The sequence below is a fragment of the Globicephala melas genome, chromosome 1, assembly GCF_963455315.2.
Source record: "Globicephala melas chromosome 1, mGloMel1.2, whole genome shotgun sequence".
Lineage (NCBI taxonomy): Eukaryota > Metazoa > Chordata > Mammalia > Artiodactyla > Delphinidae > Globicephala > Globicephala melas.
In genome coordinates, this window is record NC_083314.1 from 182,183,255 (window position 1) to 182,209,646 (window position 26,392).

General features: G+C 42.9%; 1 protein-coding gene across 6 annotated transcripts in view; it reads right to left on the reverse strand.

Annotated features, from left to right (window-relative positions):
* PER3 (period circadian regulator 3) overlaps positions 1 to 26,392 on the reverse strand; it is a 64,368-nt gene that overhangs the window by 31,374 nt on the left and 6,602 nt on the right. For 3 of the 6 annotated variants that reach the window (XR_009558742.1, XM_060283569.2, XM_030879672.3), the window contains exons 5-15: positions 24,934 to 24,985; positions 22,046 to 22,188; positions 20,556 to 20,634; positions 18,183 to 18,289; positions 17,543 to 17,699; positions 13,296 to 13,401; positions 12,231 to 12,359; positions 11,670 to 11,796; positions 1,597 to 1,729; positions 708 to 832; positions 297 to 464 (exon numbers count right to left, since the gene is read on the reverse strand). Coding sequence is in view for 5 of the 6 variants with exons in the window: in XM_060283569.2 (XP_060139552.1) it covers positions 297 to 464; positions 708 to 832; positions 1,597 to 1,729; positions 11,670 to 11,796; positions 12,231 to 12,359; positions 13,296 to 13,401; positions 17,543 to 17,699; positions 18,183 to 18,289; positions 20,556 to 20,634; positions 22,046 to 22,188; positions 24,934 to 24,985 (1,326 nt within the window). In the remaining variant the exon portion in view is untranslated. The remainder of the gene's footprint in view (positions 1 to 296; positions 465 to 707; positions 833 to 1,596; positions 1,730 to 11,669; positions 11,797 to 12,230; positions 12,360 to 13,295; positions 13,402 to 17,542; positions 17,700 to 18,182; positions 18,290 to 20,555; positions 20,635 to 22,045; positions 22,189 to 24,933; positions 24,986 to 26,392) is intronic. The other 3 variants (XM_030879682.3, XM_060283577.1, XM_060283571.1) reach the window with 3 other exon arrangements.

A 26,392-nucleotide genomic window follows, 5' to 3' on the forward strand; every position in this document is an offset into this window, starting at 1 on the left:
AGTGACCCAAGGCAGTCCCATCAACAATTGGGGGCTTATTATTATGTATCAGGTACTATTCTAGGTGCCTTAAGTGTGTCAAGAGTTGACTGGCAGAGGACATAACTAAGAAATACAGTCCTAAGTATGTAACCAACATAAACATGATGATATTTCCAAAAATACTGTAACTGAATTAAAGAAAAAAGTATTTATAATTTAGATGTCATTGCTAAGTGAATGGCATTAATGACTTGTTTTCTCACGACGGTGTATTTAACGTTGAGTGTATTTTAAAATAGAAGGTACCATGGTACCTGACTCCAGTGGTGGCATGTGAACAACGGTGCTGCTGTAGCTGCACTGCCTCACGTCCAGGCTCAGAGCCTCCTTGGTCAGGGCCTGTGGCGCTCCTCCTTCAGCATCTGTGGACCGTCCATTAGCTGGCATTTCTGATGTAGGTACGGCTGGGATCTGAGAAACAGCTGGTGATGGAAGAGCAACTGACAGTGAAAAGAAAAATTCCCAACTGGAAACTCAATATTAAAGACCCAAACAGTTTACACCCACTTATAACTGACAAGTTAAAACCTACTGGCCATAAAGAGGCAATGTGGATTCTTTGTGATTACAATGAAATAATTAAAGTCAAAAGATTAGAGAGAAAACAGAGAGGGGTGGCTTTGTAATAACTCTCTTGATCTAACTATGAAAGGCATTCCTGTCACCTTGCAGTGCTTGGACATCATCTGCTCTGTGGCTCTGTCCGTCTTCTTCCGAGGACGAGGAAGTCGTATTTGTACAGGAGATACACTTTCTCTTCAAAGCTGGAATGTTGTAACTCTTCAGGTACCTGCAACAAGGTAATTCGGTTGCGTATTCCTACCTGCTCCCAACTTTGCCATCCTCCACCTTTCTGCTTTTCTCACGCCACCTCTGTTTGGGGTATTTCACATTCTTTTTTTTTTGGCCGCGCTGCGCGCCATGTGGGATCTTAGTTTCCCGAACAGGGATCGAACCCTGTGCCCCTGCAGTGGGAGCGCAGAGTCTTTACCCCTGGACCACCAGGGAAGTCCCTCACTTTCTTCCTGGGTGAAGGCTTCCCTGACCATCCTGTCCTACATCACGGGGTTGTTACATTTCCCTGACTATGGTCTTGAACTGATCGTCAAATCTTAATTTTTATGAGTGTAGGTCTTGTCTTCTGAACTATATTCAAAGAAGGGATGCATCTTCTAATTTTTTGCATCCCCCAAAATGTTCAATTTATTATGAGTTGTTAGTAGTAGATATCCATTGATTTATAGTGAAAAATAAACAGCTGATACAGGGGCTTCCCTGGTGGCGCAGTGGTTGAGAGTCCGCCTGCCGATGCAGGGGACACGGGTTCATGCCCCGGTCCGGGAAGATCCCACATGCCGCGGAGCGGCTGGGCCCGTGAGCCATGGCCGCTGAGCCTGCGCGTCCGGAGCCTGTGCTCCGCAACGGGAGAGGCCACAACGGTGAGAGGCTCGCGTACCGCAAAAAAAAAAAAAAAAAAAAATGATATAAAGGCCCCATAGTGACAACATACGCTTCTGGAAAAACTAACATGTTATCAAAACTTGTGTCTCATACCTGATAACGCTGTCAATACAGTTTATCTGCTGATAGGATGGGCTATGCTGATACCTTCTCAAATCCTCACAAGACTCGGGGTACATGCTATCATTTTTTAATGTCTGGAAGGAAGAAAAGGTCTTCTGCTCATCTGAAAGAGAAAGGATGCACAATTTAAAATACCACATGCTTGAGAATATGTACTTATTCAGCAAAATTAAATAGTACTTTGGGGTATACACGACACTTTAGGACATATACAGTAAACATTATGTAGTTACTAAAAATGAGCTCAGATTTAAATGCACTGATATAGAAAGATACCACCTAGAACAATTACATGAATAATTTCATATGTATCTTTTTAAAAAAGGAGTAAAACAACTGCTTCAGGCAAAGATTACCAAGGAATAAAACCAAAGGTGAAAGGTTGACGGGGACCTTCACAATGTTACTACCTGTACAACTGACTGATCTTGGCATCACTAAGGGGCATGACAGACATAGTGCATTGCTTATGTGTTGCAACGGAGAGTACACAGCACTGCTTGTGTTGAACTGGTGTCCAACAGAACGTTCTACAATGACAGAATTGTCCTTTATCTGTGCTGTCCAACCTGGTAGCCACTAACACCAGACCCAGCGACTAGCATTTGAAGTGTGGCTACAGCAACTGAGGAACTAAATTTCACATTTTATTTATTTGTAATTAATTTGAATTTAAATTGCAAAATGTGGTTAGTGGCTACCATACCAGATAGCAGAGATATATAGAGAGGAAAAAAGACCTCAGTCTGGAGTGCTGAAGAACTTGAACTTTCAGTAGAGAATAAGCCAGAAGGAGACTTATCCAGGAAGAGACAGATCCTGCAAGGTCTGGTGTCATGGAAACCAAGAGGGGAAACTATTTCAAGGAAGAAGAGTAAAGAATTACGCAAATGCTGTTGAGAGACTAAGAAATATTAGCTACTGTTGATACTATTAATAAAGGTTAGTTTAGCTGCTGGGAAGAGGCTTCTCTATTTTCAGAGGGAATTATGGAAAACTGCTTCACTTTCACTCATTAATTTTACTTTTTTTTTTTTCTTTGCGGTACGCGGGCCTCTCACTGTTGTAGCCTCTCCCATTGCGGAGCACAGGCTCCGGACGTGCAGGCTCAGCGGCCATGGCTCACGGGCCCAGCCGCTCCGCGGCATGTGGGATCTTCAGGGACCGGGGCACGAACCCGTGTCCCCTGCATCGGCAGGCGGGCTCTCAACCACTGCGCCACCAGGGAAGCCCTAATTTTACTTCTAATTTTTTAATAATTTTCAACTTGAAGGTTTCAAAGGGTTACAAAAATGGTAGAGAGTTCCCATATACCATTCACCCAGCTTCCACTATGTCACACCTCACATGACCACAGGAAAATGAATGACACTAGGAAATTAACAGCGGCACACTGAGCTACCGGCCATTTGGATTTCACCTGTTTTCCCACTAAGTGTCACTTTTCTGGTCCAGAAGTCCAACCAGGGTGTCACAAGTGAATTTAGTTGTCAAATGCCTCCTTAGTCTTTCCTTATCTTTCATGATCCTGACAACTTTTGAAGAGTACGGGGCAGGAATTTTTTAGAAATGCCCCTCCATTTGCGTTTCTCTGGTGTTTTCTTATGATTAGGTTGAGGTCATGCATCTTGGGGAAAATTGCCACAGAAGTGCAGTTCATGATGGTGATGTTTTATTATTGACACATTAACCTTGATCATTGGTTAAGGTGATGCCTGCCAGGTTTCTCTTATATAAAGTTACTATTTTACAATGTAATAAAAGATGTAAGCAATAAATGTTCTGGAGGAATACTTTGAAGCCATGCAAATATCCTGTTTTTTTAATACTTTCACCTATTGTTTGCACAACACTGTGAATATACTTAATGCCACCAAACTGTACATTTAAAAATAGGAAATTACATACCTAAAACGACAATTTTAAAGAAACTTTCATCTAATTTTAGCACTCACTGGAGGATATGCCCTGCAACAGTTACTACTGTGGAATCCTTTCTTCATTCTCTAAGTCTTATTGAAATATAATTGACATACAGTAGTAAGTTTAAGGCGTACAGCATAATGACTACTGTGGCATTCTGATAGCAATTTCCTATTTTTTTATTCCTACATTAATCAAACTTTTTCTATTAGGAAGAGTTTCCCTTCTCCCCTTTCCCTTTTATTTATTCATTCAATCATTTATCAGCAGGGACTCCTGGATACTCATTTGCTGTGTTATAATCCAATACTATCATTATTTATTTTGTTGCTCAAATTGTTCCAGTTTGGGTCATTACGTGCTCTTTCAAGTTGTCTCCTGTGTCCCTCGGACATGCCATTTTCTCCCTTTTTTCTTGAGCACTTCCTTACTTCCTTACTTCTCTGGTTTCTTTTACGGGAAAAACACATAGGAACTAAGACCTGGGTGCTGGGTGTGCTCATTGGTAAATGTGTCCCTCCTTGTAGGTCCCCTCAATGGACAAAACAAATATATATCTGTATGTATATCAACTCTTGTCTGTCCATCCGTCCATCCATCAAGCAAAGAGGCATGAGTTCATGCTGATACCCTTAACCCCAATCCAGCACCAGAGCTCACGCTAGCATTCCCTCTGCTCATTTGCTCTCTCCAGTAGCGAGGAATCTCATTATCTGCAATGTGTTTGCCTACTTGCTCAGTTCTACTGTGCACGTAAAGTAGCCTCAGAATCGCTAGCCTGCACTATGGTGAGAAGTCAGTTTCCTGAACACTGTGTTTGTGTACATTCATGTTTTGGATTTAGTGCTGGGGTGTCCAGCGAAGACACCGATTTGCAAAGCTACTCAGCAACTTTCTTCCCCACCTGCTTCAGGATGTTTATGCCATTAGTTCGTAACTTGGTGAGGGTCACTTGTCACAGCCTATGCCTCATCTTGGGTTCCCTCTACATTCTGGGGTGGGGTGAGGCACAACAGATCTAGGAGTCTTAACAAATGCACAGCCAGTTGTGATTCCACCACCAGAGCAACGAAAAGGACGTTCCTCTCACTCAAACAGTTCCCCCCAGCTGCCTCTTTGCAGTCAACACATCCCGCAACCTTAGCAAATACTGATCTGTTTTCCGGACCTACTGTGTTCCAGAAGTAATGCCTTCCCAGAACAGAACCACACAACATGCAACCTTTTAGCTCTGGCTTCTTTAACTTAGCAAAATGCATTTAAGATCCATCTGCATTGCTGCATGAATCAAGTTCATTTTTTTTTTCTTTTCTCTCTCTTTTTTTTTTTTGCGGTACACGGGCCTCTCACTGTTGTGGCCTCTCCCGTTGCGGAGCACAGGCTCCGGACGCACAGGCTCAGCGGCCATGGCTCACGGGCCCAGCCGCTCCGTGGCATGTGGGATCTTCCCGGACCAGAGCACGAACCCGTGTCCCCTGCATCGGCAGGCGGACTCTCAACTACTGAGCCACCAGGGAAGCCCAAGTTCATTTTTCTTTATTGCTGAGTAGTATTCCATTGGGTGGATGTATCACAGTTTATCTACTCACCTGCTGAATGACATGGAAGTTGTTTCCAATTTTGGGTGAGTGTGAATAAAGTGTCATAAACATTTTCAGACAGGATTTTGTGTGAACTTGCTTCTTTTTTTCACTTGGGTAAATAACTAAGAATGGAATTGCTGAGTAATATGGTAAGATTGTAAGATATTTAACTTTATAATAAATTGCTGCATTTTCCCAATTGGCTGCACAATTTTACATTACCCTCAGCAACGTGACAGCTCCAGTTACTCTGCATTCTTGCCAGAACTCAGTATTGTCAGTTTTCGTTCTTTTAATTTTAGCCATTTTAACGGGTGTGTGATGTGTTTTTAACTTCCTAATGACCAATGAGATTGAGTGTTGTTTCATATGCTATTTGCCATCTATACCTTCACTGGAAAAGTGTTTAGATCTCTTGACCATTTTAAAATTGGGATGTTTAACTTCTTATTGTTAAATTTTGAGAGTTCTTTATGTATTCTGGATACAGCTCTTTATATATAATTTGCAAATATTTTGTCTTTTCATTGTCTTACCAATGTCTTACCAACGTCTTTCAAAGAAACAGTTTTAATTTCAATAAAGTCTAATTTACCAATTTCTTTCTTTCATGGATCATGCTTTTGATGTCATATCTAAAACCTCTTTCCAAACCCAATATTACAAAGATTTTCTCCTATGTTTTCTTCTAGAAATTTATATTTTAAAAATTGAAGTATAATCGACAGGCAACATTCTATCAGCCTCAAGTGTACAACATAATGTGTCAACATTTGTATACACTGCAAAATGATCACAATAATCTAGTTACCGTCTGTCACCATATAAAGTTAAAGAATGTTTTTCCTGTGATAAGAGCAACTTTCAAATCTGCAGTACAATATCACTGACTATAGCCCCCAAGCTGCACGTTACATCCCTATGATTTATTTGTTTTATAGATGGAAATTTGTACCTTCTGATCCCCTTCACCCATTTTGCCCACCTCCCAACCCCCTTCCCCTCTGGCAACCACCGATTTATCCTCTGTATCTAGGAGCTCTGGTTTGTAGTTTTAGATTCCACATACAAGTGAAATCATATGCTACTTGTCCTTCTCTGACTTATTTCATGTAGCATAATACCCCTGAGGTCCATCCGTGTTGCCACAAGGAAGATGTCATTCTTTTTTTGTAGCCAAATAGTATTCCATTCTCTCTCTATACCAGTTCCTCTATCCAATCACCCACGGATGCACACTTAGGTTGTTTCCGTATCTTGGTTATTGTAAATAACTCCGCAGGGAACATAGTGGCGCACATATTTTTTCAAATTAGTGTGTTGGTTTTCTTCAGATAAATACTCATAAATGGGACTGCTGGATCATATGGTAGTTCTATTTTTAATTTTTTGAGGAAGCCCCATACTGTTTTCCATAGAGGCTGCACCAATTTACATCCCCACGAACAGTGTAAATGGGCTCCCTTTCCTCTTCGTTCTCACCAACACTTGCTATTTCTTGTCCTTTTGACGACGGCCATTCTGACAGGTGTGAGCTGATATCTCATCACGGTTTTGATTTGCTGCAGTCCCCGACTATCACTGTGGATTTGTTTATTTCTCCTTGAAGTTTTTATCAGTTTTTGCTTCGTGTATTTTGAAGCTCTGATGTTAGGTGCCTAAACAGGATTGTTTTATATTCTCAGAGAATCACCCCCCTTGTCTTTATGCAATCTCTCTCTGAAGCCCTTGTTCTAAAGTCTACTGTGTCTGACCTTAATATAGCTTTCCCGTTTTCCTTTGATTCCTGTTAGCATGGTATATCTTTTCTAACCTTTTACTTTTAACCTATGTTTTTAATTTTCATAATGGGTTTTTGTAGATAATAGGTAGCTGCATCTTGTTTTTTCATCCAATTTCACAATTTCCAAGTCTTTTCACTGATATACTGAGATCATTCACATTTAATGTGATTGATGTAGCTGGATTAAAATGTACCTCTTGCTGTTTTCCATTTGTTCCTTCTGGGTTTTTTGTTTCTTTTTTCCTCCTTTTCTACCTCATTTTGGGTTAAGTGTTTTAAATTACATTTTAACACCTCTACTGACATTATTTACACTTCTTTAAAAACTTTTACTAATAATTGTCCTAAAGTTTACAATATACATCTTTAAGGACTCAGTTTCTACCTCCAAATAGCATACTCCAAATACTATAATATGGGAAGAATTTACACAGTATATTCCTAATACCTCACTCCCATCCTTTGCAGTATTTTTACATGTTATACGTGCAGAATACTATTGTTGCTTTAGTTAGTTATGTTTTACAGTAATTAAAAATAAGTAAAAAATAAAATTTATTTTATCTTCATTTATTCCACTTCCAGTGCTCTTCATTTCTTTGTGCAGATCCAAGTGTTATGTCTGACATCATGTTCCTTCTACCTTTACAAATTCCTTTAGGATTCTTATAGAACAGATCTGCTGGCAATACATTCCCATAGTTTTTGTCTGAGAAAAATCTTTATATCTCCTTCATTTCTGAAAGATACTTCCCACTGCGTGTACCATTCTACGCTGACGGTTTCTTTCCTTTGAAGATGTTACTCTATTGTGTTCTAACGTTCACAGTCTCTGAAGAAATGTCTCCTGTAATTCTTATTCTTATCTTTGTTTTTATGTAATCTATCATTTTCCTCTGGTTGCCTTCAAGATATTCTCTTTGGTTTTATTTTAGTTTGAATATGATATGCCCAAGTGTGTGGTGTTTTTCTTTTTTTTCTTTTTTTTGTAATTACGCTACTTGATGTTCTTTGAATCTGGAAAATCAGCCATCATTTCGAGTATTTTTCCCGGGATTCCAATTACTCATATGTTGGATCATTTAATCTTGTCCCCAAATTCTTAAAAGGCTCTATCTTGTATGTTCCTTTCTCTTTGTGTTTCAGCTGTGTAATTTCTATTTATCTATCTTCAACTTTACTGATTCTTTTCTTGGTTGAGTGCCCACCAAAGGCATATATTCATCTCCAGCATTTCTAACATTTCCATCTGATCCTTTCTTTCGTGTTCCATTTCGATGCTGAGATTACTTCGGCGGTTTCTGCATGTTACCTACTTTGTCCATTAGAGCCTTTAATGTATTGATTATTCAGAGTTATTTCCAACATCTGTGTCCTACCCGACTCTTGTTCTTGTTCGGATGACTGCTTTGTCTCTTAGGAGGTTTTTTTCCTTGCTTTTCATATGCTTCATAATTTGCTGAAAAGTGAACATGTATAAGACAGTAGGGACTGAGCATGCCTCTCCTTCCACTAGGTCTGTGTTCCGGTTAATCTAATTAAACTTTAGGCCAGGTCTGACGTTTGTTGTTGCTATGGTTTCACTCACTGTATGACAGCTTTCAGATCCCTCTAGTGACACTCTGTGCTTCAGGTGGAGGCTGGTTTCCTGAGAGCTCTTTTTTTCCAACATCTGCTCCACTTCCAGGCTTTGGTCTTCCCTGCACTGTGCCTCAGAGAAGGTCTGTCTCTTGTAGGTGACTTGAATCAGTCAGTCACAGGATCCAGCACTTACCTCACTTCTCCTTGCAAGTATGTGCCTCTCCCCAGATTTCAGGCCTGCTGGCTGCCCTGTAACCTCAGCACTCTGACGGGTTCAAGAAAGAACACGAGGGCTTCCCTGGTGGCACAGTGGTTGAGAGTCCGCCTGCCGATGCAGGGGACGCGGGTTCGTGCCCCGGTCCGGGAAGATCCCACATGCCGCGGAGCAGCTGGGCCCGTGAGCCATGGCCGCTGAGCCTGCGCGTCCGGAGCCTGTGCTCTGCAACGGGAGAGGCCACAACAGTGAGAGGCCCGCGTAATGCAAAAAAAAAAAAAAAAAAAGAAAGAACACGAACTTGCTGCCCGTCTGGCTTTTTTCCTCGTAAGTTTGGAATGATGCTCTTTCCAGCTCTCCCTGAGCAGAAACCAAAGCACTCTCACTCTGAGTTAGTTCAGTGTATGAATCATCTTCTTTCACTTGGGCTTTGCATCACCCTCGCAGTAGAACGTTCAGTTTTCCCCAATTTCCCCAATTACTTCTCTGGCAGCTGGCATCGGTCTGTATGGCTGAGGAAGGAACTTTACATCTCTTTGTTGTTCCTTGCCTTTCCGTAATAAGTTTAAAAGTTTCCCTTCTTTTTTTAAAAAAAAAATTTATTTATTTTATTTATTTTTGGCCGCATTGGGTCTTCGTTGCTGCACGTGGGCTTTCTCTAGTTGCGGCGAGCGGGGGCTACTCTTCGTTGCAGTGCACGGGCTTCTCATTGCGGTGGCCTCTCTTGCTGTGGAGCATGAACTCCAGGTGTATGGGCTTCAGTAGCTGCGGCACGCAGGCTCAGTAGTTGTGGTTCGTGGACTCTAGAGTGCAGGCTCAGTAGTTGTATCTCACAGGCTTAGTTGCTCCGTGGCATGTGGGATCCTCCCGGACCAGAGATCAAACCCGTGTCCCCTGCACTGGCAGGCGGACTCTTAACCACTGCACCACCAGGGAAACCCAAAAGTTTCCCTTCTTATTCTATTCTAAAGCATAACCTGCCTTTATAAGAAAGGTAAACATACATACTTAAAACCTTATGTTCTTGTGTGCTCCAGCACCCTGCATATAATAAAATGTATATACTATGACCATTTAGTATTTTCCTTTTCATTGGTGTATATCTCTACTCAATTTCTAATATTCGAATGACAACGTTTTCTATCTTTAAGTCACCTTCTTGTTTTTCTTCAGTAAAGAGTAATAAAGATTTTTATACTAGCTCTTTAAACTTGTAGGTCTTAAGCTGTTAATAAAAACAAGACGCCCAAATAACATGAGTTCTCCAAAGTTATTCCAAATGGCATAACTTCCCCCCAAAGTGGCATCCGATGTGTATTAGTCAAACATAGCACATAGCTAGGTAGTAAGAAAATTTCAGTTTCTAAAATAGCAGCCTAAGTACACAGGGTTAGATACTGCTTAAATTTTATAAAATGTTGAATGATTGAATATGGATGATGCTTAAATATATAGCCTTCAGAACAACAGCACTGATGGTATTACTAGACCAATGCAACGACAGGTGATAAGAAACGGAACAAAGCAGGAGGTTAGAAAGGATTTCTACCCTGAGAAGAAATTCCAGAGGTCAGGATGTAAGATTGTGGCACTAACATGAGGTCGTAGGCCAAGGCAGCAGCAAGTAGCACTGACTAGATCAGACAATGAAGAAAACATCTAGAAATTTTAGATTAAATCTCCTCAAAGGGGCTTCCCTGGTGGCGCAGGGGTTGAGAGTCCGCCTGACAATGCAGTGGACACGGGTTCGTGCCCCGGTCTGGGAGGATCCCACATGCTGTGGAGCGGCTGGGCCCGTGAGCCATGGCCGCTGAGCCTGCGCGTCCGGAGCCTGTGCTCCGCAACGGGAGAGGCCACAACAGTGAGAAGTCTGCGTACTGCAAAAAAAAAAAAAAATCTCCTCAAAGAATTTTCTCTGGCAGGATATGGAATAATGATACACAACAAGAAAGATATTTAAGATAAATTCTTTTGTGGGGGATATCTGATGGTTTCACGGGACCAAAAAAGGTTGTCATTTCTACCTTGTGCCCTTACGTCTACAGCAAAAGAAACAAACAGAACTTGAAACCTCCTGCCAAGATGAATAAGAACCCAAAAAACTAAAGGACGGGACTTGTATCTGGAGGGTGTCCTACGGGCTCCCAGTGATATCACCTGTAGGAGCAGCAGTTTGATATTTTTCTTGTGGCAATCAGATCAAGTCCTGGAAAGTACAGCTACTATTATTATTATTGACTTAAGAGAAGAATTTTCACCCTACTGTGTAGAACACCCACATTTGACAGTGGTAGGGACCATCAAGGACATTCAGGTGGCCAAAATCTATAACGACTTCCCAAATTATATTGATATTAACATTCAAGGAGAAAAATTAAGAAAAAGTTATCTAACTTAAGAAGTTAGCATAATTTGATCTCTATATTATAAAACTTTATATATACAGAACTATATAATTCTGTATATAGAAGCACACAGGTTAGCTTCTCACAATAACGTCAACTATCACGACTGATCCAATTCCTCTGGGGTGCTCCCTACCTCATATTTGAGAAAAGTAAACATGTAATCAAGAAAAAGGCCAAGTTTTTCATTCAATTTAGGTCACAAACATTCTTCATTTGTTTGAAATGAAAGGGAAGGATTATCATTTTAATATACTTATTATCTGAAATGTATTCTAAAATTTCCTCTTTTGGTTTACAGATAGCTCATATGGAGGGAATCTATGAATTGGGTGGAGTTAGCAGAAAAGTCAATTCTTTAGTAGAAGTATACTGTGAATACATTCTAATACCATTTAGCTTTCGGGACAGTATTTGCTGCTGCCATTGTTATTATTAGTAGTAGTACTGTTACTTTTGTTATCTGGGCACGTAAGCCTGAACAGCAGCAGCCCAGAGTCGTGGCTTCGTGAGGGCCGCTCTGGGAGGGGGGCGGGGCGACCCTGCTGACTCACCATCACGCTGTCCCGGGTTGGTCTCCATCACTTGCTTCTTTGGTGATTTGGCCCTTGACTCGATGTACAGCCGCTGGCCTAGATTCTTGATTTTGTTCACACTGGCATAGACCTGCTGCAAAGTCAACTTAGGGAAAAGAATGATAACCAATGTTTCAAAGATTACAAAAATGTGCATTAAAAGATACATAAACGAAATACATTTAACTTTTGGTTCTCTGTAGATAGAATGACTGAAAGCACAGTAATAGCATTAATTCAGTCTCCCGTTGCACCACAGCACACGAGGAGCAGTGAAGCTTTACAGCAATCTGTCCACAACATGCTAATTTTTAGGAAGCACACAACTGACCCAAATATCACCTTCTAAAGGTGATATTTTCTTTTTAGAGACATTTTCCCAAACCGGAATGGATCAGAATGTCTATTACCCGATGAGATCTTCCAGACGAGAACTAAGAAGCCACATGTGTCGAGGTACAGAACCAGCACCGACACGTTACGGTTAACGACACAGGAAGAAAACGACACGTGCTCAGAAGCACACGTGTGCTCGCTCACCGGTGCCTTCTGCACCTCCTCCATGCAGTGCTCGCTGGACTCACTGGAGGATGCGATGCTGAGGTGATGCTCCTGAGACCCGCTGCTCCCCAGGCTCCCATAGCCACTGGATGCGCTCCCGTGAACGGGCTGCAAGAGAGAGGGGCCCGTCGCAGCCCCGGGTGATGTGGCCATCAGAGGAGAGACACAGCATTACCTACCTCTGAGCTTATCTACAGTCATCACAAAATTAAGATTAAAATTTCTGAAATCCTAAATGAGGTGTGTGAAGGATGATGCTGACATGAAAGACATTCCTCTCTCATCTTGGTAATTCTCAAGGGCAGAACCTACTTTTCTAGTCTAGGTGGGTATTTCTAGAACAAACGTTTTAAAAGCCACAGTAAATAAATTTAACAAAACATGAAAATAAACTCTAACTCTTTATGCTGAGTTTGGAATAGACAGAACATATTAAATATATACTGTACTTTTCCCCAAGAGCCTCAGAGATACTTTATGACCTCTAGAGACTGTATGAAAGACATTTTGAACACTACTGGGTAACAGTTTTAGTGATACCATCAGTAAATGCTTGACAAGTTTACTGACTGACTCTCTAGTAGAAAGCATTTTGGTATTTGTTTTCAACAAGCAGTTTTTCCTACTTTGGCTCATAATGACTAGAGATACAGAGACCTGCCACCCCTCTCCCCACCTTTAAAACTGTAATTATTAAAAAAAAATAGTGAAGCCGAAACACTGGCAGCGTCTGGAATACAAGAATGATTCTTTCATTTAGAAATAACTTCTCTATCTTATTGCTTCCTATGACTCTGTTTGTCGTCTTAAATTGGATTCTTACAAAAAGTCCTGTGTATTTAACACAGAAAAAAGGAAAACAAGATTAATGAAATTTAATTTGAAAACAAAAAGAGGAAGACAAAAATTTCTGGAATGTAGAGGGTAAGGATTTCTCTCTCCTCACGGTTTATTTCTGTGAAGTGACTTTACTAAGACTGAATGTTAAAATTAAAGACAATTATGGGAATATTATGTTTGTTTTTTTAAAATCTCTCACTTTACCTGTAAGAGAAGTCTGTGAATTTGTTCTTGTAATTCTGTTATGTCTTTGTCATTACTGTTCATCTTTTTTATTCCGGTGGCAAAAACATTCTCATTTAGTGGACTCCTACAAAATGCCAAGTGAAAGATTGAGTCAGACAATTTCAAGTTCATTTACAACGAAGGCTAAAGTGATTCTTAATAGAAAATTCAAACAATAAACCTATGCTTTTACAAAGCAGCTCTTCAAGTCCAAATATAGAAAATATGAAGCTCAAACTCTATTCATAGAGGTAGAGAGAATCCTAGGAAACAAATGAGGTATTAACCCTCTTCTTTAGTTTCTCTGCAGCTGTAATCATTCTACTGTATCTGTATAAATTTAAAATCAGTGGTAGGTATACCCCTAGCTACTAAAATACCTTTAACAGCTACTGGTCTCAGAATTTAACATGAACTGAGTAACCTACTGGCTATGAGAAATTTTAGGACCTTTAGTTTGGCAAACACACTGAATGCTTAATGTACTTAATCACTCAAGCTACCTAGTAAAGACGATTCTGCAGCCCACCCGCGTGGTGAACATGTGGTTGCCACAAAATCTTCAGTCTTATTTATACCCCAATTCTAGAGCATCTGAAATCTACCACCGGAATACAGTGAGAGGCAGACGCGTCAGCAGAAAGAGCAGCAAAGACAAGCGACTGACATTCACTTAGGCCCCTCTATGTGACAGGAAGTGCTGTTTTATAACACACATCAAGAATAAGTGACATTTTCTACACCCTTACGACGTGCCGGGCGCTGTGCCAGCCGCTCCACCAGGCACCCCCTCCTCGCTTCCCTGAGCCAGACCCCGGCTCAGGTCCCCCGCTGTCGGGTCTGCCAGGTGCTCCCGGGGCCCAGAGTCCCGGCTCCAGGCCGCACGCTCTCGGCCACCACACCGTCCGGCCTCTCGGCACCTCGGTCGCACTAGTGCTGCTAATACCGGACGTGCCGCGGGCCAGACACGTCACCTCCTGAGTCCTCGCGACCCTGGGAGGTAGGAATCAAGCCGGCAGAGGGGAAGAAACTTGCCAAGTTGCCGTGGCCAGGCGGCCGGGGCGCGTCTGAAGCCACACGCCCGACCCCCGAGCCGGCTCTCCCTCCTTTTCCTGTTACGAGTCCTGCACGCTGCCTCTCACACCTCAGACACGCGGCAACACTTCCGCAAAGACAGAAACTCCTAGCAGGAACGGCGGGACGCCAGCGGGGTCACGGGAGGCGTCAGGAAGAGGCCGCGTCCCGGCACAGGCCCCCCGCCCCCGCCCAGACCCTGGGAGGCGCCAGGCCCTGTCCCGGGGCACCGGCTCTGCGATGCGGGACGCGGAGGGCCAGCTGCACCTGGACGACAGCCTGACACTGGTACGTCTCAGGTCTCGGGTGCCCCTCCTGTCCTCCGCCCCCTGCCCCCGCCCTCCCCCACCCGCCGCTGGGCGCCAGGCTCCTCCCGCGCTCCGTTAGCTCCTCTGGCGCCTCCCACGGCCCGGCATGTAAAAGCGTGGCCGCGTCAAAGAAGGGTCCCTGGGGGCTAAAGTGCATCCCCGTGTGCTGTGAGCCTGAATGTCTTCCAGAGGCGTCTGGGCTGCTGTTCAAGTGCAATGCTGAGTGGAAACAGAACGTTCTGCTTTGTGCTATGAGATGTGGATGTACCCAGGGGTGACCCTTCCGACAAAACCAAGTTGGGCTTTTAATCACCAATTACAGAACTCAAAGGATTCGCCGCCTTCATCAAATGGTGTCAAGCTCGGCATGAAGTGTTGGCTGCGGCGGTGGCAGCGGCGGCGGACGTCAGGAAACGGGTCTAGGAGTAAAGAAGGAAATCTGGTGTCCGTCTCCACTTTGCAACCTCCTGCCTCAGTGATCGCCGGGAAAGTGACTCTGTTTCACAGAATGCGGGTTGGTTTGTTTGTTTTGTAAAATCAGAGGTAACTGCAACTAGCCTCCCTTCCCACAGAGCCGCTGGGAAGGACCTGGAGAGAGCTGGACACTCCCATAGCCCCGTCCCTACTTCAACTTTCACACTTTCCAAAACTTTGCTCAGCGCATCACAGTGCCATTGCTGTTTTCCGTTCTCCCATACGCGGTGGGCGGCAAAGGGAACGTCTGTTCTGTTTATAACCTCAGCCTCAGCCTAGCACAACGCCTGACTCAGCAGGTGGCCGTAAACACTTACTGAAGGAATAAATGCATTAAAATAATTTTATAAGCGTAATAGATAATTACTGTTCGATGAGAGAAATTAATACCTACTAGCCTCTAAACTCTTTCCCTCACATAATCCTGGATCTTGAGATGCAATTATTGGTATAATTTTAAAAAACACTGAAAACATTGGGAGTACTAATATGTCGGTTTATTCCATATATTTTTAACCAAAGAACTGAAAGGATGGCTTGGAGAATGAATCTAGGATGCACCTCTAGCACTGACAGGGAGGTACTCAGACTGGTCAACAGACACCCAGATGGACGTCTCGTCAGAGGAACTGTACTTGCTTCAGGGTTTCCTATATTCATCCTAAGCAACCATCTGCTTTTTAAAAAATATTTATTTATTTGGCCGTGCCGGGTCTTAATTGTGGCACGCGGGACCTTTGTTTGAGTTGCGGCATGTGGGATCTAGTTCCCGGACCAGGGATCGAACCTGGGCCCCCTGCATTAGGAGGGCGGAGTCTAAGCCACTGGACCACCAGGGAAGTCCCCAACCATCTGATTTTATTTTCATTTCCCAAGAGGTCTCCCTACTGGGGAAAAAAAAAAGTCCTTTCTGAGCAGCACGAATAGCACTTCCTTGGCAGTCATGTTCGTTACCTCAATTATCCAGTTAGTTTTCTACCACAAATCAGCCTCATGAGTCAGGGAGGCAAGGAGCCCGATTCTTCCATTAAAGCGGCAGACCTGCTCTGCTGAGAGGCCAAACTCTGGAGCACAACAAGGTCAGAGCAACCTGAGGCCTATCTCACAGTGGCCAAAACATCACTCTATCACGATATAACACGTGATAAAATACTCTTACTGGGAGATGTACTGTTCTGTACACAGAAGTTTTATTCTTCTGTGTACAAAGTTGTATAACAAAATACAAAAGACAGAGTTGCTCAATTTCAGCATGACACTGAAGAGTTAAGTATAAGTTCCACTCTTAAAAGAAAGACATCAAAAGGAAACTTATGGGATGGGCCAGTTAAGAAACCTATAGGTCAACTTTAAATGGACCACAAAGTCCAGGGACTACAGGAGTATCTCAGATTACAGGAACCGTGGTCCAGGTTGCCCTGCATCCATTTTGCAAGGCTGTTGTATGGACAGGTAACAACAATGAAGCAGGCTTGGGTCAGCCATGCTGGCAGCAGAATAAATATGAAAGAATTTAAATATTAAAAATAAAGATTTAGGGACTTCACTGGTGGTCCAGGGGTTAAAGACTTTGCCTTCCAAGGCAGGGGGTGCAGGTTCAACCCCTGGTAGGGGAGCTGAGATCCCACATGCCTCAAGGTCAAAAAAAACAAAACATAAAACAGAAGCAATACTGTAACAAATTCAATGAAGACTTTAAAAATGGTCCACATAAAAAAAAAAAAAAAGATTTAATAAAATTGACACAAATAAGTGGAATTTGACAGCAGAAGGCTGATATAAAAAATTTGACATGCTCACTGAAGAGAACCTTAAAATTCAGAAAAGGAAAAAAAACAAAACTTCACCCAAAATCCCACTATCCACACATAACCAAAATGTATTTTCTTTCCTTCTAATCTTCTTTTTCCTATTTCATAGTGTTTGTGTTTTAAACATAATTATAATCATACTGTATAAAAACTTCTGTATGCTGCTTTTTACATCATCTAATATATCAATTTCCCATACTCTCTGTAAAAATTTTTATTGACCAATATAATAACATGTCAAGCAGATATTTCAGAATCTACTTAATGATAGACATTTAAGCTATTATAATTAAAAAATGCGGCAAAATCTGTCTTTTCTTTATAAGGCTTTCTGTATTTCGGCTTCTTTAGAATATTCCAATAAGGGAATCGTTAGGCCAAGGAGGTAGAAATCTTATAAAGCCCTTGATACTTATTGCCAAACTGTCTTCCAGAAGCACTGAAAAAAACCTGTCCTTCGTTTAGTTCACGTGTTAGTTGATTCAAAGGGGAATCAATGGGCCAAAGAACATTATCTGGAAAGAGATTTTTTAGAAAATACGCAAACTGATTGACTTACGTTCGCACTTTATGCCGACCGATGATGAAAGAAACCTTCCGGCTCCATGGGTTCACAAAGCTGGACCAACTGGAATCCAACACAATGTAATCCCCATTTTGAGAACAAAATCTAATGGGTGAATGTTCAAAGGGAAGATGACCTGCATACTTCAAGACTATATAAAATAATAAGACAAAATTAGAATTTATTTAACACGGATATTGATTACAAATGTCTTTTTTTAAGGCATTTATTTGTAAGTGTTTTAGAATGTCAAAATAGAAAAAAAAAATTGTTTCAGCAGTTCCAATACATTGCTTACCTGGTTAAAGGTTAAGCTCTAACGATTAGAGCTTCTGAGACTCTCTAGTGAGAAATGAAATGACAAACTTAAAAAGATCAATGAGGGCTTCCCTGGTGGCGTGGTGGTTGAGAGTCCGCCTGCCGATGCAGGGGACGCGGGTTCGTGCCCCCGTCCGGGAGGATCCCACATGCCGCGGAGCGGCTGGGCCTGTGAGCCATGGCCGCTGAGCCTGCGCATCTGGAGCCTGTGCTCCGCAACGGGAGAGGCCACAGCAGTGAGAGGCCCGCGTACCGCAAAAAAAAAAAAAAGATCAATGAAAAAGAAATGTCCTCCTATAAAGAAGTAGGTCCTTACCTTTCTGGTGTATGGCGACCATTAGAGAACGATCTTCCGGGTGCAGGTATGTCAGGATGGATGTCCCAATCAGATCCTGAGGTAGGTAACCCAGCAAAGGCACTGCTCTGAGCACAGACACAGCACAGGCAGCATGTCACACGCACCAAGTAACTCATACCTTATACACTTTCAACAGTACTTTTCAGCGAAACTCTAACTATGACGAAGGGTATGCCCAAGATGTTCATTACAGCATTTATAAATGCTACAAACAACCCAGGTGCCTATATTGTGGGGAAATAGATACACAGTCTAAGAAGTGTTGGTCATCTGACGTATTGCATCAGAATCACCTGTGAAACTTCTAAAAAACAGATTTGCAGGCTCACCACAAGCTTACTAAATCAGAATTTCTGTGGTAAGACTAGGAGTCTATATTGTTAACAAGTTCCTCAGAGGTCTCTGATGCCCTCCATTTCGCTGCCTTTTAAAAAGTCTACAAAGATCACATTATAACATAGAAAAATGCTTATGATGTTAAATGAATAAAGCAGGCTACAAATTTATACAGAATAATTAAACTTATACAAAAACAATGTCTCCCAAAAGGTGATATCAAATAGACAACCAGTCACAAAGCCATTTGTAGGATAAAGGTTCATGGGAAAATTCTGATGTACAGACACTCAAGATGACTTAGACAAAACTGACTCCAGAAACATTCTTCTATGTGTACAAATTCACAAATACTTTCTATTGCAATAAACTTAAGCTGTTTTCAGAATAACTTCAGCTAAAATTTTCTTACCTTCTACAGATTATATTATACAAAGTATCTCACTAATTACTGTTTAGTTTCAGGGTAACTAAACGGTAATAAGTAGGTAATAAACCCATTTCCAGATGTTAAAAAAATTTTTTTAAAGCTTTTTTTTTTTTTTTTTGGCCACATCACTCGGCTTGTGGGATCTTAGTTCCCCGACCAGGGATTGAACCTGTGCCCTCGGCAGTGAAAGCATGGCATCCTAACCACTGGACCGCCAGGGAATTCCCTGTATGTTAAGATTTTTTAAAAACCAAAATTAAGGGCTTCCCTGGTGGCACAGTGGTTGAGAGTCCGCCTGCCGATGCAGGGGACATGGATTCGTGCCCCGGTCCGGGAAGATCCCACATGCTGCGGAGCGGCTGGGCCCGTGAGCCATGGCCGCTGAGCCTGCGCGTCCGGAGCCTGGGCTCCGCAACGGTGGAGGCCACAACAGTGAGAGGCCCGCGTACCGCAAAAAAAAAAAAAAAAAAAACCAAAATTAATAACTATCATAACTGTGCCAGGTTTTTTGACATTTTTGCTTATGCTTATCTGTGGTACGGTACATTGGTTCTCAGATTTTCAGATTTCACAAATAAGTAAAATTTTTAAGTAAATGCGGGTGGAAATGGAGGGTGCGAACAGGGGATAACAATGTTTTGTTTTTCCAAATAAAGGTATCAAAAAAACAACAATAAGCAACAACTATTATGTACTGTCACTAACTCTTTAAATAAGAAAGACTATTTTAATAACCAAAAAAAAAACCAGGAAGGACGCTAAGTTCAAAATAAGTAACAGTTCTTCACACACAAAAAAAATCTGCCTTATTTTTCTTTCTCTTCTCCCCCACTTCAGACTAATAAAAATTCATTATAAACTGTTTGGGAAGCACCTGCCTAGTGGAAATAACACTGGAATAGGACTTGGAGGCCAGAGTCGTGGTCTCATTTGGACCACAGTCATCTAATACCATGTGGCCCACGTTCATTGTCCTCTTGTGCAAACTGGAAAAATAATTTCTGACTTTCCTAAAGCTTTGAAATAAATATGATAATGTGTAAATCTTAGCACTATAACATGCAAGATATTTACATTAAAAATTTACACAACACAGGACTTCCCTGGTGGTCCAGTGGTAAAGAATCCACCTTCCAATGCAGGGGACACAGGTTTGAGCCCTGGTCCGGGAACTAAGATCCTACACGCCGCGGGGCAACTAAGCCCGCGCGCCACAACTACTGAGCTCATGCATCTCAGTGAGACAGCTTGCATGCCGCAAACTACAAAGCCCACGCGCTCTGGAACCCGCGCGCCGCAACGAAGAGATCCTGCGTGCCTCAACAAAGACCCCGTGTGCCGCAACTAAGACCCGACGCAGTCAAAAATATATATATAAGGAAAATAAATAAATATTAAAAAAATTTACACAACACAAATTTCAAACTAACAAAACTCAAATGCGCAAATGAACAGATTCAGCTCTATCACGTTTCGTTTAACATATGTTAAACGTTATGTAAACTTTTAAATATTTTTATTTATTTTCAGAAACAAATTTCTTTTAGGCTTAAAGAAGTACTTACCTTTCATCTATTTCAAGAAAAACACACCCGGGGGTGTGTGTTGTGGTAAAAATTCTTTTATCCACTGGGATTCGAGGAGCTATGGAAACCAGAAAGACTGGTTTAAAGGCAAATACCTAATTCACTATCCATTTAACATATTAAAGAGAGAACAAACTCTATAGGCCCTGGCAGAAATCTCACCTAGGGACCTGGCCTTTGAGCAGCCAAAGCTAATAACTTTCATTATTAACCACATTTTAATTAGGTCAAAACGTGATGCCTACTAAAGTTAATTTTAAACAGACAGAAAGTCTGTGTACATCGAATAGCTTATCCATCACAATCTAACAGTCAAAGATGGGGTCATTTAGAGTTCAGGACAAAAATGTTTCATATTTAGTGGTTGAATACAACTAAGCAAATAGGATGTGAAACGTCAGTACAATAGGGACGTATTTAATCTGTAACAAAATTGGCAGGGTCAGTGCTGCTACAGTCTGCTTTGACAATGTAGTGATTAGCACATTAGGGAACAATTTGAGCATGACACTAACTCCTTCCGCACGATTTCATTTGCAAGAAACACGAGGCGAATGCAGAAAAGAGCAGCTAGTTGAATGGAGTCACTTAGGAACGTGAAGAAACACGCACACGCCTGAAACATCCACCTGCAGCCTCTGCTCACCAGGTGTGCTCTGAGCCACGCCCGTCCAACCTGGTGATGCAACTTGCCCTCTGATTTCAGTCTGCCTTCCCTCACTCCTCACAGTAATGCACAAGCTGCAGCCCTTCCAACACCCACGTCCACAGCAAACCGCAGGGCTTTTCCGCTGTGGCGAGCCGCATTTATTGTATCACTTGTGCATTTCTTCATCATTTAATGTGTAACACCGTGTTACCATTTTATGAGATTCCCGTCTTATTTTTAATGTATGGTTACTTGAGTGTTGTGCCCCTAAACTCATTTTTCCCATAAGCCCTGTGGTTTGTGTGAATTTTTTTGCACAGGATGGTAAGTTTTAGGAAAGCATATGTCACATTACAGCAGAACAAACTGTAATTTCAAATGATAAATGGAAGCTGCTTCTGTTTTGATATATGAATTTAGCGATGCTGTTCTGCCACTGGAAGACATAAATTATACTTTTTACGCAGGGGGCTTTCAAAACACTTAAAAATATAAATTCATTCTTGTAACCTCTGTATGCAACAATTTCAATGCTCTTCTGTCACGCAAGACAGAAGCAAAAGGCCACAGGATGGTCACCAGTAGAGAAAGGATTAGAAGACTGCGCATCTGTGGCCAAGTCTATGCTCAGACCCCTGGGCCATGCTGTCCTTAAAGGAGATGACCACACAGGAAGTCAAGGCCAGCAAACAGAGACGTCAGGGAAAATCAGCTCAGGGCCAAGCTGAAGACAGTGGCTGCAGTAAACAGGCTTTCACGTGCTTCTTTCTGATGCGCTGGCATGTCACATCTGACCTAAACGCAGACGCTCCTGACCTACCTTCGTAACCAGAATGAATCTTCTCCACCAGTGTGAGACAGCAGGGCTCAGGCTCCGGGCGGGCCGAGCTGTGCACATGAATCAAATAGGGGATAATCCGGAACGGGCAGTAAGGCTGCCTCAGCTCCCGGGCTTCACCTCCACTGAAGAGAAGAAAAATGGTTTAGTACCAGTCCTGACCTGTTCACTTAGTCCAACGTGAAACAAGGCCAGGGAAAATGTTTTGTTGGTAATTTCCAAGAGAGACGTGTCTGAATCTAAAATGTTTAGACATATTTATTTATTTATTTTGGCTGTGCTGGGTCTTCGTTGCTGCATGTGGGCTTTCTCTAGTTGCGCTGAGCGGGGGCTACTCTTCTTTGCGGCGCGCGGGCTTCTCATTGCAGTGGCTTCTCTTGTGGAGCACGGGCTCTAGGTGCGCAGGCTTCAGTAGCTGTGGCTCACAGGCTCAGTAGTTGTGGCTCGTGGGCTCAGTAGTTGTGGCTCACGGGCTTAGCTGCTCCGCGGCACGTGGGATCTTCCCGGACCAGGGCTCAAGCCCGTGTCCCCTGCATTGGCAAGCGGATTCTTAACCACTGCGCCACCAGGGAAGTCCAAAACATATTTATTTTTAAAAGGAGGGACACGTTAGTTTAAATTTTCAATAGCCACGGGCAATGATACTCGTTTGTTATTGGATGAGTAGGAGGCTTTCTGGAGAGGCGGCTCACCAAGGTGAGTGTGAACCGCTCACTAATTTCAGCGTGACTTTCTGTTCCTGCTGGGAAGAGGGGCAGGCACAGCCACCTGTCTTGCCTCGTGTGTCTAAACCAAGTACCACATGGTGGAAAACAAGGCCCCCTGGGATCACGCCCCCAAGCCGGCCCTCCGTCAGCCCTTCCTACGCCCTCGTTCAAATGACCGATTCAGTCCCACCGCTTCAGCCGCTCCGCTGCCCGGCGCAGACCTTGTGTGCGGCTCAGCATCGCCCACCGTGCCTAGCTACAGGGAGATGGCGGGGCTGGACCCTCTCGGCCAACCGGCGCAGAGGCTGCTCGCTCCCTCTCAGGAGGCTCCCGGGGGCGAGGGGTCTGCAACAAGCACACAGACGTCCATCCTGTTTCATCAGCCCGGCTGCCTGGAAGACGTTTCCACTTGGATCTGCCCAAATGTCCCAACCTGTATTTCACACTCCCCCGTTTCTGCCCATCGCACCTCTCCTCGCCAACCATCACGAGCGTGGATGTTCGGGGGTCTCTGGCCGCCCTCCCGCTCTCTTCTCTCCTCTAACTCCAGCATCTCCTGTGACTTCTCCACTCTCAGCCGTGACCCTGCTTCCTAGGTCACCGCTCAGAAGAGCACCTTCTCCTGGCAGTCACCTGCGAGCATCTGTACCTGTGCTAGTGGCTCCCCTCCCATTTCTGTGCATGCTTCCTCCAGGCTCATCCCGTCCTGAGCTTCTCAGTGCCACCTATACGCCGATGAACTGCACATCTGTCTCTAGCCCGGCCTCCTCCCCTGAACCCCGGGCTCCTGGACCAACGCCCCGTCAACATCACGAGGCAGATTTCTACTCGACACTACACACTCACCTAAAACTAAGGCACACGCTCTCCCCTCTGCTCTCCAGGCAGCTGCTTGTCCTACAGTTTCCTCCTCCCCAATACATGGCACCTTGAGCCAAGACTCCCACGTCACCTGACTACTCTTTCTATCTCGCACCTGAAACTAACCCACCAGTATATGCTGCTAGGTCTCCCCTGGCTCAGGAAAGGCACCTGAAAACATTTACCAACATAAGAAACACACAGAGCGCTTACTACGCGGCAGGCACTGCTCTCAGATCTTCATAACCAACAACTCACCTGCGAGTGACAGAAAGAACCGACATGGCCCTCCCCACACACGCACACCTTTCCAGGTTATCCTTCCCCAAGCATTCGAATACTCTTAGCGCGAGTCCCCCTCAGTTCCATGAAGTGGAATGATCCATTACAAGGACTTCTCTTCCCCGCATATCAGGAGCACTTAGTAACCTCAATACTACTGTTGGTGATCATGACGTCATTTAAAACCATTTTTTCTTTTTACTTTGAAAGTAACATTAACATATCAAAGTAAATTTGGAAGAGAAAAAAAAATCACTAATAAATCCTACCAGAAATCAACTACTATTAAAATTTTGATCTCTTTTCTTCTAGTTCACTGTCACTGGACCTTTTAAGTCCTCATAAATATACCTATCTTGCTTTCTTTCAGGTTGTTCAAAATTTCAAAAATTAAGTTTAAATGTGACTGAAAAACAAAAACAAAAGAGCTCCAAAAAACTGTCATCTGAAAGTATATTTCACGTCCAGTAACTCTCACATGCCCTGGGTTAAGAATGGTCTTTCTGGTCTCTTCCCCTATTGCATTATTATCTACTTTTCTCATAAGTACATGTGTCTTCTCCTCAATCAAAACACAAACTTCTTGCAGCAAGAACCAAGTCTTGTCTTTTGTATCCACAACAGACCTAGCTGAATAAGGCATCAAAATAAGTGCCAAATAAAATCAGAGGGATGAGTTTGGGATTTGGGATTAACAGATAAGGACTGCTATATATAAAACACATAAACAAGGACCCACTTTATAGGTCCTTATAGCACAGGGGACTATATTTAATATCTTGGAATAACCAATAATGGAAAAGAACCTGAAAAAGAATATATATATGTATGTATATATGTGTATATAATTATATATATATACACACACACACACACATATGTATAACTGAACCACTTTGCTGTACAGCTGAAACACTGTAAATCAACTATACAGTCAATTAAAAAAATAAATAAATAAAAAATAAAGTAAAACCAGAGCCCACTCCACCGTGCCTGGCCTCCAGGAGCTCCCACACTCACCGGATCCTGCAGAAAAAGGACTTCACCGGAGCGAATTCATAGCGTGAGGCTGCTGGAAACAAACACACATGTCAGCGTCCCGCCCGCACGCAGCTCCTCCCCAAACTGTCACTGCACAAAGGGGAGACTCTTTTCAGGGACAGAGCTGCTCTTGATTAAAATAGGACTCTCCTCCCTCACTAAGATCTAGTTCCATCCAGTATTTTCCCAGGGCTTTTTCGTGTTGAATAGTAACCCTCAGGTGAGACCCTGAGAGCACCTGACGGAGGCCTCTCCCTGTCACCCCCTGCAGTCCTGTCTGCATTTCTGCTCCTGCCTGGACTCACTGCTTCAAATGTCAATGTAATCATCCTGCAACACAATTATTTCGCCGGTAATATTCTATTCCCCTGTAATAGTTTGGACACGTCTCAAAAACTGGGAATTCCGATTACTTAGAGCTTTCAGGTAGAGGATACATACATTTCTTTCCTTGGACAAATTCCCCAGAGCTGTGTCCCTAGATTAGATGATATCATTTCATGACTCTCATCATATATTGGCAAACTTAGCTCCAGCAGATGGTACCAATTCAGTGTCATTAATAACATTTTCTCACACTCCTCATGCCAAAGGTTTTGCTTCAACTTTATTGACTTCGCATTTATTTTATTGATGTGTGAGGTGGTAATTCAGAAACATTTAAATTTGCCCATCTTAGGAAACTGAACTTATTTCCAAATGTTTGTTGATTACTTTATTTCGTCTGGTAGAACTCCCTGAATATACATCTTTTGGGCATTTATTCACTGGAGTGAAAAGTTTTCAGTTATAGAAACCAAGGAAATGTTTACAACCAAGGAGATGTTTTTAAAAAAATATACACTGAAGGAGCACCTACAACGAGGATTCTGAAGAACCAAAATACTGAACATGGTCCAGGTGTTTGTACTCCTAAGGGAAGGATCATAGGAAGAATAAGAAAATGGGCTTTTGAGTGGTCAAGAAAAATGTTCACAATTTAAAAAAAGCCCTCCAGTTTAAAAGTAAAGGGACCAGTGACCAAACTCCTGTAATTCGTGAAACTATGAAAGTTACAGGCCCAGAATTCTGAAGCCAGAAGTTCTTACAGAATGTCTGGGAGAAATAACAGAAAGAACTTGACAAAGTAAGCTAAAGAAATTAATTACTCTAAGATACGCTATCATCTTAACACAGAAACTGTTTCTGGAGTTTCTGTGGAGGAATTAAGGCAAGATAAAGATTTTTCAAAACCATCCTTGATTTTCTGAGCTGACTCTCGCGGGTGGGAACCGTCCCTCGGTGACACTTTCAAACGCTCGCCTTTGGCTCAGGACAGTTCTCCGGCTTTAAGGCACAGTCCCAGCAGCCATGGGGTCAGACGGGCTCTGGATGCACGCTGCCACGGCGAAGGCCGGCTCCATACTTGGAGGCAGTGTGACCCTGGCATCTCTGTGAC